At 42.4% G+C, this 14,763-nt stretch overlaps 1 protein-coding gene across 1 annotated transcript; it reads right to left on the bottom strand.

The window, feature by feature from the left end:
- Positions 1 to 8,968: 8,968 nt before the first annotated feature.
- Positions 8,969 to 14,552, bottom strand: LOC144193135 (uncharacterized). Its single transcript, XM_077711950.1, has 2 exons — positions 14,283 to 14,552; positions 8,969 to 12,153 (listed from the first exon to the last, which is right to left on the bottom strand). The coding sequence occupies exons 1-2, from the start codon at positions 14,416 to 14,418 to the stop codon at positions 11,975 to 11,977; spliced, it is 315 nt and encodes a 104-aa protein (XP_077568076.1). The 5' UTR covers positions 14,419 to 14,552; the 3' UTR covers positions 8,969 to 11,974.
- Positions 14,553 to 14,763: the final 211 nt, after the last annotated feature.

Below are 14,763 nucleotides of genomic sequence, written 5' to 3'. Positions count from 1 at the left end.
CTTGGTGTAAATACGTCAATCGGCTTGGGAACCATTGAGCAAAATAGGCTGTAATGACAGAAATAAATGAATATTTAATAAATGGAAAGTATTATTGGAAAACTAAAAGGTGTTTCTTAAACAGAAAGTTAATATTGACTTTCTTCATCTTCTTTAAGTGTGTAAACTAAATCTATTGTTAAACAACCATTTTTCTAAAGACTTTTTTTAATAGCCCAACAATTGTCTTTTGGTTATAAACACGCAGGGGGCCTGGCTTTGCCGGTCCCACTTGCTTGTGAACCAATTATTCAGTACTAGTGACATATATTGTCCCAAGTGTTTGCTTCCCTTTGTTTCATGAGAGCATTGGTTTCTTAGTTTTGCTCAAGAGGGAACTTAATGAACGCAATTAGAACACAAAAAACCCTGGAAAATCGCAATATCCAATTTGGTGGTTTGAATTAAAATGTCATCTTTTTTTTTTACTTTAATGGCGCAGTGGCTTGGCCAAGACATTTAGCCACAAGGCTGAAGAAGAAGCAGTGCCCTGAGTTCCGCTACTTTTCATCTCCTGTTTTCCTCTTGCAAGTTTCACTGTCGGGCGGCACAGTGATGCGAGTGGTTAGCGCGTTGGCCTCACAGCTCCGGGGTTCCGGGTTCAAACCCAGGTCAAATCCACCGGTATGGAGTTTGCATGTTCTCCACGGGTCTGTGTGGGTTTCTTCCCACATTCCAAAAACATGCATGGTAGGCTGATTGACACCTCTAATTGCCCCTAGGTACGGGTGGGAGTGTGCATGGTTATTCGTCTGCTTGTGCCCTGCCTTTGTCTTCCCTCAAATATTCTGAAAATGATGTACACAAATGTCCTCGCAATAGGATAACGCACGGCCACTTGCCAACGTGAAGTACCATAGATACCACATATAATGACTGTCGAGGCTTATATGCGCAGAAAAGCATGACATGCATTAAACTGCAAGTTGACGATGCCATGACACGATAACGTCTTGACTCAAGACAATGCAGCCAATACGGTCATTTATTTCAAAATTGAGAAATAATAAACATAAAACACTAAATCTTTATTTGTAATCTATGAATAATATTCAAGAGAAATAACATGCGTGACTGGCTTAAAACGTGAGAAAAGCTCACGTGCCTGTCACTGCTCGCTCGGGGCGTGGCCATCTTACCTATGCCACTGCTGTTTAAACCAAGTTAAACTTGCAATCACTGGCCAGACGCGAGTAGCCATGATGTTGAGATACAACAAAATTCCACTTTGGATCTTTTTTTGTTTTACTTCTTGTTCGAAAGTGACAACTATTGGAGTAAGATGGACCATCGAGAGAATTGAAGATGTTTTGACCTTAGAAGCAATATGGTTGCCACAACATCTTAAACTTCTGGTAAGACTAAAATAATGTAATTTCTGTCATTAGAAAGCATCAAGATAGACTTGTTTATTTGAAAATTGCATAATTTGATATTTTGCATTTCATGGGTCATCAGCCAGGAACCACCCTTCATTGATGTTCCGCTCCTTTAATCGTGGAACATTTCCTGGTGGCGGAGCAGTGACCGAGACGTCTCCCTGTTGTCCTCTGCAGCCATTGTTGAGGTTAGGTGTTGTTTCCCCAGCTCCTGCCTACCCTCCCCTACCTCCTAATCCAGAGCCAAACGCTTCCTTTCTCTGTCTCCGCTGCCAGCTCTTTAATGGCCTTCCTTGGGTTCACTGCAATCACCCCTGTGTCCCTCAGGAGGTGTGTTGTTGACTTATTCATACTCCCTGTTAAAACCATGAATATGGAGATGAAACTTTGGAATTGGGGCGGCTTATACACGAGAAATTGTAAGATTCAGCAATTTTAAGGGTGTGGTTTAACCTCGGGCAGCTTATATGCGAGTAAATATAATAGTATACACCTCTTGTATCAGCGAGCAAGCTTCGCCACACGTATACCATTCTGCACTGACTAACGGAGGGGTGGGGACACTGGAAAAAATGCAATTCTCCGCCCCGTGCTATTAGAGACATTTACATGAGGTTGGTTGTGGGGAAATAATGGTCTCATAAGTATGCCCGTAAATCAAAATTTGTGCTGTATCTCAAGGTTAATATTTGCTCAATTTTAGTCTTATCTCAAATTGCTTGTATGTTGGGGCACGAGTATGTCAATCTATTTCTGTACAGTAATATCTTAAGATACGTGCTTAATGTGTTCCGGGACTGCGCTCATATGTCGAGAGAGACCATATTTGTTAGGTTTAACAGACTGAAGCGTGATGGAACCCAATTGCAGGAGTCAGGCAAAGACCGCGAGTAGAGTGCACTAATTAAAACTTTAAACGTGGCGAGGGTCGTGAAAAATAACAAAGTTGCAGATGATCCGACAAGGACTTACAAATACACGGGTTAAATTTACAGACATGGCTTGACGAGAAAATCAGAAACCTGTGAAACAAAAGAGGCAGCACGCAGGAGATATACCAGGAGAGACGAATCAGGTTTACACCATAGGATAGGTTCCACAGGGGAAGAAAAACGCAACAAATCCAAATCCTAACGATATTACCCACACTTTTTTTAGCTTTTCTCCATTCACTGCCTGTGCATTTTAAAATCCATTTTAATATTGTTTGTTTTTAATCTTTTAATGTTCAAGCAAAGACATACTTCTCTAAGCTAATCCATGCTTATGCTGATTGGCGCCTAGGTCGGCTGACCAGCAGTTCTTTGAGTTTTGAGCCCAAAACTTTGGAGTAGTCTGCCTTTTAAAAAACAGCATTCTGCTGTCATGGATAACTCACATTTAATCCCCCCGCTAGCCAATTCGAATTCGATTTGGTGACACCCAGGCCTTCTCGCAGTCATGGGGTAATGTCAACGTTTTCCCCATTGATTGGCTATTAGGTGGACCAAAGCCAAAGTGAGCCAGCCAGAGATTACAAACTCCACCCACAATGGCCAACGGTGGAAACAAATGGATTTAGTGGCATATTTGCTCACAAAACCATTTTCCAGATGGACTTTTCCAGAAAAAAAAATGGACATCATTAAGGAAGGAGCGATCAACTCCGAAGCTAGCAAGCCTTTTACAGCGGGAAAAAGTGTGTGTCCGCCACTTTCAGTTCGCTAACTACGAGAGTACAAGCAAATATATTGTTGTATTGATTTAAAGCCATTTTCAAGACGGACTATGCCAGAAATACGACAGGACAGGAACGACTTTTATCATTAGCTTCGAAAGCGATAGAAAAGAAAGAGGAAAGGAGGATGGATATTGTGTTCAGTTAAAAAGGATTTTTGGTGAGTAAAATATGGCTATATTCTTAAATAATAATTCAATTGTGAGCCCGGTTCTGATATCTGAAAAACCAGTGTTTGTATTTAAGCTCCAGTGTTTGTATTTAATCACTAAATGCTGCTAGAAAGTGGATTTTACACCCTTTTAGTGCATTTTTTGCCATTTTGCTAATGACGTCCATCACTGTCTTTTCCTGGTGAAATCATCCCGCTGGCCTGGTTGTAATGTCTCAAAAGCTCTAGTATTTGTATTTAATCAATAAATGCTGTTTTCGGCTGGATGTTACACCATTTTCGTGCAATACACACCAACACGCACACCAACACGCAATCCAAGACGCACACCAACATGCACATCAACACACCAACACACACTAACACACCGACACACACGCCAACATGCACATCAACACACCAACACACACTAACACACCGACACACACGCCAACACACACGCCAACACACACGCCAACACACACACCAACACACACACCAACACACACACCAACACACACACCAACACACACACCAACACACACACCAACACACACTAACACACCAACACACACACACCAACACACACACACCAACACACACACACCAACACACACACCACCACACACACACACACACACACACACACACCCACACACACACAACAACACACACCAACAAAAACACCAACACACACACACCAACACACATACACCAACACACACACCAACACACACCAACACACCAAAACAAACACCAACACACACACACACCAACACACACACCAACACAGACACCAACACACACACCAACACACACACCAACACACACACCAACACACACGACAACACACACACGCCAACACACACAACAACACACACGCCAACACACACGCCAACACACACGCCAACACACACGCCAACACACACGCCAACACACACGCCAACACACACGCCAACACACACGCCAACACACACGCCAACACACACGCCAACACACACGCCAACACACACGCCAACACACACGCCAACACACACGCCAACACACACGCCAACACACACGCCAACACACACGCCAACACACACGCCAACACACACGCCAACACACATGCCAACATACACCCACACACACACCAACAAATCAACACACCAACACACACACCAACACACACCAACACACACACCAACACACACACCGACACACACCAACATACACACCAACACCAACATACACCAACAAATCAACACACCAACACACACCAACACACACACCAACACACACACCAACACACACACCAACACACACACCAACACACACACCAACACACACACCAACACACACACCAACACACACACCAACACACACACCAACACACACACCAACACGCACACCAAAACGCACAACAAAACGCACAACAAAACGCACAACAAAACGCACAACAAAACGCACAACAAAACGCACAACAACACACGAAAATGCAGACCAACACACACCAACACCCAGACCAACTTACACACACACCAACACACCAATACACACACCAATTCACGAACACACCAATACACACACCAATACACCAACACACCAATTCACGAAGACACCAGTACAAACACCAACACACCAATTCACCAACACACCAATACACACACCAATTCACGAACACACCAATACCCACACCAACACACCAATACACCAACACACCAATACACCAACACACCAATACACCAACACACCAATACACCAACACACCAATACACCAACACACCAACACACCAATACACCAACACACCAATACACCAACACACCAATACACCAACACACCAATACACCAACACACCAATACACCAACACACCAATACACCAACACGCCAATACACCAACACGCCAATACACCAACACGCCAATACACCAACACGCCAATACACCAACACGCCAATACACCAACACGCCAATACACCAACACGCCAATACACTAACACGCCAATACACCAACACGCCAATACACCAACACGCCAATACACCAACACGCCAACACACCAACACGCCAACACACCAATACACCAATACACCAACACACCAACACACCAATACACCAACACACCAATACACCAACACACTAATACACCAACACACTAATACACCAACACACCAATACACACACCAATACACACACCAATACACACACCAATACACACACCAATACACACACCAATACACACACCAATACACACACCAATACACACACCAATACACACACCAATACACACACCAATACACACACCAATGCACACACCAATGCACACACCAATGCACACACTAATACACCAACACATCAATACACACACCAATACACCAACACACCAATACACCTACACACCAATACACCTACACACCAATACACCTACACAACAATACACACACCAATACACCAATACAGCAACACACCAACACAACAATACACACACCAATACACAAATACACCAACACACCCACACAACAATACACCAACGCACCAACACACCAACACACCAACACACCAATACACCAACACACTAATACACACACCAATACACACACCAATACACACACCAATACACACACCAATACACCAATAGACACACCAACACACCAATACACACAACAACACACCAATACACACACCAACACACCAATACACACCAACACACCAACACACCAATACACACAACAACACACCAATACACACACCAATACACCAATACACACCAATACACCAATACACACACCAACACACCAATACACACCAACACACCAATACACCAATACACACCAACACACCAATACACACACCAACACACCAATACAAATACGCGTACACGCGCAAGCGCATGCGCGCGCACGCGTACATGCGCCAGCGCATGCGCGTGCACGCGTACATGCGCAAGCGCATGCGCGCGCACGCGTACACACACCAATTCACGCACGCACGCGTACACGCGCACACGTACACGCGCAGACACGTACACACGCAGACACGTACACGCGCAGACACGTACACGCACACACGTACACGCACACACGTACACGCACACACGTACACGTACACGCGCACACGTACACGCACACGCACACACGTACACGCACACACGTACACACACACACGTACACGCACACACGTACACGCACACATGTACACGCACATGTACACGCACACATGTACACGCACATGTACACGCACATGTACACGCACATGTACACGCACATGTACACGCACACATTTACACGCACACATGTACACGCACACATGTACACGAACACACGTACACGCACATGTACACAAATACAAATATACTAATTCACCAATATACAAATACACCAATATACAAATACACCAATATACAAATACACCAATATACAAATACTCCAATATACAAATACTCCAATATACAAATACTCCAATATACAAATACTCCAATATACAAATACTCCAATATACAAATACTCCAATATACAAATACTCCAATATACAAATACTCCAATATACAAATACTCCAATATACAAATACACCAATATACAAATACACCAATAAACAAATACACCAATATACAAATACACCAATATACAAATACACCAATACACAATTACACCAATACACCAATACACCAATACACCAATACACCAATACACCAATACACCAATACACCAATACACCAATACACCAATACACCAATACACCAATACACCAATACACCAATACACCAATACATTAATACACCAATTTCCTCAATACACCAATACACCAATTTCCTCAATACACCAATACACCAATACACCGATACACCGATACACCGATACACCGATACACCGAGACACCAATACACCGAGACACCGATACACCGAGACACCGATACACGAAGACACCGATACACGGATACACCGATACACGAAGACACCGATACACGAAGACACCGATACACGAAGACACCGATACACGAAGACACCGATACACGAAGACACTGATACACGAATACATCGATACACGAATACACCAATACACGAATACACCAATACACGAATACACAAATATACAAATATACTGTTGGGTCTGAAGTAACAGATCAACGTAAGTACCAACCGTGCACAAAGGAAAAACGAGGCAGAGAACATCCGCAGAACTGCTGCAACATCTTTCACGAAAGATGCCAAAAGGGGTGTGAACACCCAGAACAAGATCATGGTGCAAATGGAAAATGCACTAGTTATTTGGATCACGCCTACCGAGATCCATCAGTCTGCCGTTGATAAGGCTGTCAGGCTGGCTCGGTTGGTGCAGACTGAAGGCTTCTCGGACATGACGGCTGATGAGATTACAAATCTCATCGACTGTCACCCAGCCCCACTGACGGAGGAGGACCTGCAGGAGATGACCAAGTCGGCGAGTGAGGAGGAAGAGGAGCCTGCTGCCGACGACGAGGGTGACGAAGCTGACAAAGGTGGCCTTACTTTACATAATTTGCAGGACCTCTTTAATACAGCCAAAGACCTCCAAAGAAAGGCCAAAGACATGGACGATAATATGGTGAGGGCAGTCGAGTTCAGCAATCGCATCGATGAGGTCATGGCTGTTTACAAGCGCATCCTCACCGACCAAAAAAAACAACGTTCCCAACTCCCCATAACAATGTTTTTTACGGGCCGCCAAAGAACTGGGGAAGATCCATCCTGACTGTATGATGTTTTTGAATTGTTGCTATGATGTTTTTGAATTTTTGAGTTTTCTGAATAAAAGTTTACATTTATTACATTTGCAGTGATTTCTTTGTATGCACTAACATAACACCTGCATTTTAATGTGGAATAAAACACCTGAATGAACAGCATATTAGCCTGGTGGTGGTTTTGGTCACGTGTTATACGTTTCTATAAGCGTTTTTTTTTTTTTTTTAATGGCGCCCGGCTACTTCGCGGTTTCACCCTTCTGCGGGGGGTGTCCCGGTCCCCATTAACCGCGATAAGCGAGGGAACACTGTATTGAATTTCAGCATGATGTCATGGAAAAGTACAGAAGTTGAGATAATAGGCATCATGGAAAAATACAACAGTTGAACACTGAGGCGAGTTGAGAAGATATAGACATCATGGAAGAGCATAAGATTAAGACAGAGATTATAGACGGGATGTTCTCTAGAAATGCACATTATATTAAGACTCCTGTTTTAAGCAACTTCACATTCCCTCCTGTTGTGGATTTAAAAAGACATCAGTATATACTAAAGCAATTAAGTCTTCTCAGTATTACTTCATAAATCGATTCACAACATTTGAACCACTCTCAGGAAATGGCGAGAACCCGTAACTTGGAGCGGTAAAATTCCATAACTCCCCCACCGCGCGGTGGCGAGAACCTCTTGGTCTGAGAATGGCACTGAATTTGAAGTTCTGGAAACACAATAAGATGAGGGTCATACCTGTGTCGTTCTCCACAGTGTCAACATAATCTTCTACGCGTAGTAAGTTATATTGATACATCTGAGCTACGAATTTACGGGTGAATAACCTCTTAGACATTGTGTTACGATCCCGTCGTGTAATCCGACGCGATCGGGGGGGGGGGGGGGGGGTGAACCCAGGTGCGGAGTCGCCGAAGCAAATGGAAAAGGGGAGGCAGTTGCGTTGCTTTTGTTGCTTGGTTTAATTAACGGGAAAAGCATAACATAAACAACTTGGCTTGATCACTTACTAAAACAGAAATGAAACATGCAGCGTGGCGTGGCGTCAAGAGAACGGATGACTGTCAGGTTTAGAACCATATACATTCAATAACTTCGGATCAGAGGTAGCACACGCAGAGTCGGCTTGATGAGATTTTCAAAGACATCAGCTGAGGGAGGGGTCGGGAGGAGCCAGCGCTTGGAGATAAGTCCATCTCCTTACCTGACCAGTTCCAATCCCTGCCTCCCTCCAACAGTTGAGCTGGTTTTATTAACAAAGGGTCATGTGACCTAGGTACAAACTTAAGGCGGGAAGAAGTAGACAAAGAAGTGGGTGTCGTGATAGATGACACCCCCTTAACTAAAAGGTGTCATGATGGAAGTTTCCACTGGGCCATGCAAAATTCTATTCTAGTGACTACACTCTATAAACCAAAAGACATAACAATAAGCATAAAATACATTCATACTTCACAATGACAAACATGGAAACTCAGGGGAACAAACCAGACGATCCGACAAACATTCAACAAACTCAAAATGCCTAAATAGCCAGGAAAACATAATCACCTAATTGCCACGGCTGATAACAATCATGACATCATGCCAGGAGGGGCAACCAAGCCACTCCTGACACATTGGGACAATACAGCAGGAACAAGTAACACATAGTGAGATGAACAATATGATGATCACAAAGAAGGGGCCCAAAAAAGGAGAACCTGGGACCAGAGCCACAATTTATGGCCACCAGGCACTGCCCCAGATTGAATCACGTGGTTTGAACTGCACCGAATTTGATCTTATATATCTTATCACCATTTACATCACTGCAGATTTAAATGTGATGTCTAGACAGTCAATTCAGGATGTCAGGATACCTGTGGAAATGGGTATTGGCTACACACAACAACTTTCATTCACACCAGTTAGTTTTTTTGTGAAATACCAGGAAATCATACCATATATTTTCTTCGAAATGTTTTTTTGGATTGCTCTTTTCATACCACTTCACTTCCTCTGCGACAGCAGCACGGCCTCGTCTCGTTTTTCGACTCGAATCTCTGGGGGCAGGGCATTCAGCCACACCCAGGCTGCCACTGATAGTACAGTCACAGTGATGAGGGTGGCAGTGGCTTTCATTTTGGCTTCTGTGTGATGGTGTAAAAACTATGAGAGGTCAAGGTGAGCGGTCCTCGTGGCAGGTGAGGAGACGTCAGATGATTTTTTCACGGACAAGGGTTTTGGAACCGTCCGACTTCCAGTCTACTCAGAGTCACCGATGTGTGGAACTACTTTGACTTGGGATTGGTGAATCCACGTTGACCTCTCAGCAATCTTTACTGCGGTGGGGGTGGTGAGTTGAACCACGAAGGGGCCTTCCCAACGTGGCGAGGACCAGGACTTCCTTTTTATGACTCAAATCAGGATCTGGTCACCAGACTTCACGACCTCCTGCAGGGTAGACAAAAAGATCACGGCAGCTTACATGTTCTTTGGACAATTTTATCGGTTTCTTGGTTTTATCGTACCATTTGTTCGTTCTTCAAGTCCCATGCTCTTTTGGACGTTGCACTTGTTGTTGTTATTGTTGTTGTTAGGCCACCCAGGCGTCTAGGGGTTACCCTCAGTCGCTCTAGAGCTGCCACTGGAACGCGGATTAGTTTATCCGGGGGGTAGCCGGAGGTGTGGGGCAATCGAATTCGAAGGCGGCAATGGGCGGCCTCTCAGGAGACACCTCGTGAAGGTTCCAACTTTGTCTCCCTGTTTCACTTGTTTAGGCCTGAGGTTATCTTGCATTGTCTGTAACAAATTAAACTGTTCCTACAAAAAAAATTAAAGTAGGTATTTAGTCCTCTGGGACATGGAACACATGTTGTGCCATGTCCATCCTCCCTCCTGTTGAGACATGGCTCCTTCATGGCTCAATTTTGGAATAAATTCTTTGGTAGGCACGGTAGGCCTTTAGCTGTGAATAGGCCGTCTGCTGACTGTTCTGCTTCTTCATGTATCAATGTATCTTTTATTTCTATGGTGCAATGTTTTCAAATCAATTAATACAGTTTTTGTTGTTGTGTATGCTGTTCGGTAAGTGTTTTCTGCTGCTGCTTTAGCTGCTGTATTCTGTCGTTGTCTTCAGCGTGTCCTTACCATTTGCTTACCGCTATGTGGTTGGGCTTAAAACCCCAATGAACAAAATCTCAACAATCTTTCTTATTTTATAACTATAGTTTGTGAAAATTTAAAATCCTTATCAGTCCAAATTAAATATGCTAACTGGTATTCTATTTTGATCACTGCTTCCTTGTTAAGATCAATAAGTATATTTGCTTTTTCCTTTCCTGCAATTTCAAAAATTAACCAATCATACCAAAAATAGGAAAATACAAAAAGCAAATCAGGCTGCTCTCTCCTCAGGAAAACAGCGTTTCCGTTCTCTGCAACAGTTACAATCACATCAATTAGTAACCAGAAACAAATGCACACATTTATAATTCTGAACAGAATTGAACCCAATAAAATGTGACCACCCCTTGTTTGTCAGGGTTAATAACTTCAGCATAATTTAGTCATCTAGAGCAATTAAAACTCATTACTTATAAAATGCATACTAATCAAGTCCCAATTCATTCAATAATGTGTATCGCGCTACATATTAAACTCAGTTGTTTGAAATTGAAAATACCCAAATTTAGTAGTCTTTTTATCAAATTCCATTGTCTTTGAAGTTTGCCAATCATCTCCTATAAAACTTTCTTAATCAATATTTTTCAATAGTCAGGCATAAAATTGAAATCCAGTTCCATTTCTATCAATTTTCTTTCTAATTGTTCACATTAACCATCAGTAAGAAGGTTTGGTCTCAATTAAAACACTTTCGCTCTTTTTATGGAGACAATACAACCAATATCAAAAGTATGGCCTTATGGCTTACAGCATTGCTCCCGGAGCTATAATCTTTCCAATCCCTATTGGAGTGCTTCCCACTACGTCTGATCACGTCAAAAAGTTTATCTTACTTGTCTCCTCCAACATTTCCACTGTGAGAACCTCCTTACAGTGCAAAGGTGGATCTGCATCCTCCTTTTCAGCTATTTTGATGTCTGCTGGTTGGTTAGCCAAACTTGGTACGGACGTTCTCATCTTGGGTTGCTCATGCGTCTTCTCCATGTTTCCTGTTGAAACTCAAAATTAGTGCGTTTCTTTAAAGTTTTTCTTTTATGCAGATAGCCAGATTAGACTCATCATTCAGCTCCAATCGTGTAGTTGAATGATGGCGTTTTGTCTATAATCTACTAAATAAGATTTCCATATTTTGTTGTCCGGTTGACCTCCTTATGTGGGCGCAATGATTTCATAATGAAATATGGAACCTTTTGTCAATCCCATCACTTAGTCTGTTAACACAATTTGGATGCCATTATCACTATAAATCAATGGTACTTTGGAATTTCATATGATGCACTGTTTTTGTTTTTTCATTTCAGTGCCAAAATTTCGCATTGCAGATTTGTTTCTCCAATTCAATGCATTATCATCAAAACATTTCTTTGGACTAAACAATTTTCCACAATTTTTCATCGCCATCCATAATGGCTTATTGGCGATTTCAGAAATTGATTTCAGATTTGCTAAATCCTTTTCCACCTTGATATATAACCAATTGATTATATCTTGGTGGTTGGTCAATCGAAAACACAAAAAGACAAACAACCATTCACGCTCACAGACATCAGTGGTCTGTAATTTTTTATCACTAATCATTCTCAAAAGAAATAGGTTAATGTCATTTGGTTAGCATGAATTGTTTGATGCTTATGCAATCCGTTATATTCTAATAGTCATTAATATGACTTGCGCTAAAGCATATCTCATCTGTTGATGGGCGAGCGAGACACATCATTTCGTGCACTGAATGATCTATGATGCTTACATAATCCCAGAGAAATCATGCTTATCCTAAATTAATTATTTTATCTAAACTTGCCAGGTACAATTTACCTAATAATTTGGAAAAATGCCATTTATGCATTGTCTTTATGTTTGTTATCATTAATATTGTTGATTTCCTCTGCCTCTAAATCCTTATCTCTCTCTGCTCCTCCTTTCTTCATCGCTTGGTGCGAGGTAATTTGAGATTTCTCTTGCTTGGCATTTCAGGAGCCCCCCCGCACGCACCCTCCCTGTGTCCTTGGAGTTTGTAAAAATTGCCTGGCATGGCCTGTACGGAGAGGGGGCATAGATGGGGGCCACTGTCTCTTAACAGGCCTAGTATCAATCAAAGCTGTAAATACTTTTTTCATGTCATTAGAATAACTTGTATATAATTACATCTTATTTATCCGTCTAAGTAGTCTCTTTCGCTGTTTAAACTCTTATTTTGCGCTGCAATCGTCAAGATTTAGGAACGTGTCATAGCGTTCTTGTATATATGTATATATATATATCTATTCATCTGAAGATTACTTGCATGATTTTCTCACTATCCAAAATGCTTTCTGCCCTTATTTTACATATTTGTTTTATCCACACTTTAACAGTACGTAGTTGTGCTTTCAATTTTTCTACATTTTTTCCTTTCTTAATCTTCTTTGCTCTTTTTTCCACTAAATTTTCTTAACTTCTTCTTTATTTCTTGTGTTTCTCAAAGACGGGTTAAAATCATACTTGGTCACCTAAAAGTCCAGATACTTGCATGCATTAGTTTTAAAACTTGCAATAAACTTAACATCCTGGTGTTCTTTTATCTCTTTTCTCAATGGCTGGCCCATTGTTTCTTTCTACTACTTTTTTTTTCTTCTACTCTCTACTCCGGAGCGGGGGGCGGCTATGCCCTTCCCTTATCACTCACACACACACACACACTACTAACCTTTTTTTCTTTTTCTTTTGGTGCACCGTTTACACACTGTTTTGCGTTTTATCAAATATTAGTTATTTTGAACACAGCTATTTTGATGAACAAAGAGTAGGGAGGTGTAACTTATACCCGTATTTACACTAACGTTAATTTCCACGACCCAGACAACAGATACCGACACTATTGTTCAACAGGTTAAAAACTAGTTAAATAAGTGTAATGGATCTCTTCTAATACCACAGTGATCCCTTTGTAGCCTGGATAATATGTACCATGGGTTTTTTCACGGGCCTCCTACACGGGCCTCCGTTCACGGGCCAACGCCCAAGCGCTTCTCTACTCCCTAATTACTCTTATGTTCCTTCCTATTTTTAGGTTAATTCTGTATTGGTGTTCTTTTTCTCCAAACTTTTGTTTAAATCGTGATAATTAAACAGTAAATACCTGTTAGTCCTTGGTGCCGGTCTGGTTCGTGGGACCTGGTGTCTGGGCAAGCAGCCGGGGCCGTAGGAGGAGACCCATCCCACAAAGGGAGACGCTGTCGACAGATTCTCTGTGTCCTCGGTTCGGCGGCGGTCATCCGCCCAGATCCAGAGAGTTGGGTCTGAAGTAACACATCAACGTAATTACCAACCGTGCACAAAGGAAAAACGAGGCAGAGACGGCGGAAGAGAGGTCGAGGCGCGAGGTGGTATCTCGCGCTCGGCTCGGTGGTTCTCTCTTATCTTTTGAAGGTGAAGGATGCCTTTATTGAATTTCAGCATGATGTCATGGAAAAGTACAGAAGTTGAGATTATAGGCATCATGGAAAAATGCAACAGTTGAACACTGAGGCGAGTTGAGAAGATATTATAGACATCATGGAAGATCATAAGATTAAGACAGAGATTATAGACAGGATGTTCTTTAGAAAGGCCCATTATAT

This window comes from Stigmatopora nigra, unplaced genomic scaffold (assembly GCF_051989575.1).
Source record: "Stigmatopora nigra isolate UIUO_SnigA unplaced genomic scaffold, RoL_Snig_1.1 HiC_scaffold_87, whole genome shotgun sequence".
In the NCBI taxonomy this organism is placed as follows: domain Eukaryota; kingdom Metazoa; phylum Chordata; class Actinopteri; order Syngnathiformes; family Syngnathidae; genus Stigmatopora; species Stigmatopora nigra.
Note: the sequence above shows the minus strand (reverse complement) of the source record. Positions and strands in the feature narration are given on the sequence as shown.

Excerpts from the sequence above, each read along its gene's own strand:
- LOC144193135 (XM_077711950.1), bottom strand. The coding sequence starts at position 14,418 with ATGACCGCCGCCGAACCGAGGACACAGAGAATCTGTCGACAGCGTCTC. Across the intron at positions 12,154-14,282 it reads CCGGCACCAAGGACTAACAG|GAAACATGGAGAAGACGCAT; the intron begins GTATTTACTGTT and ends GAGTTTCAACAG.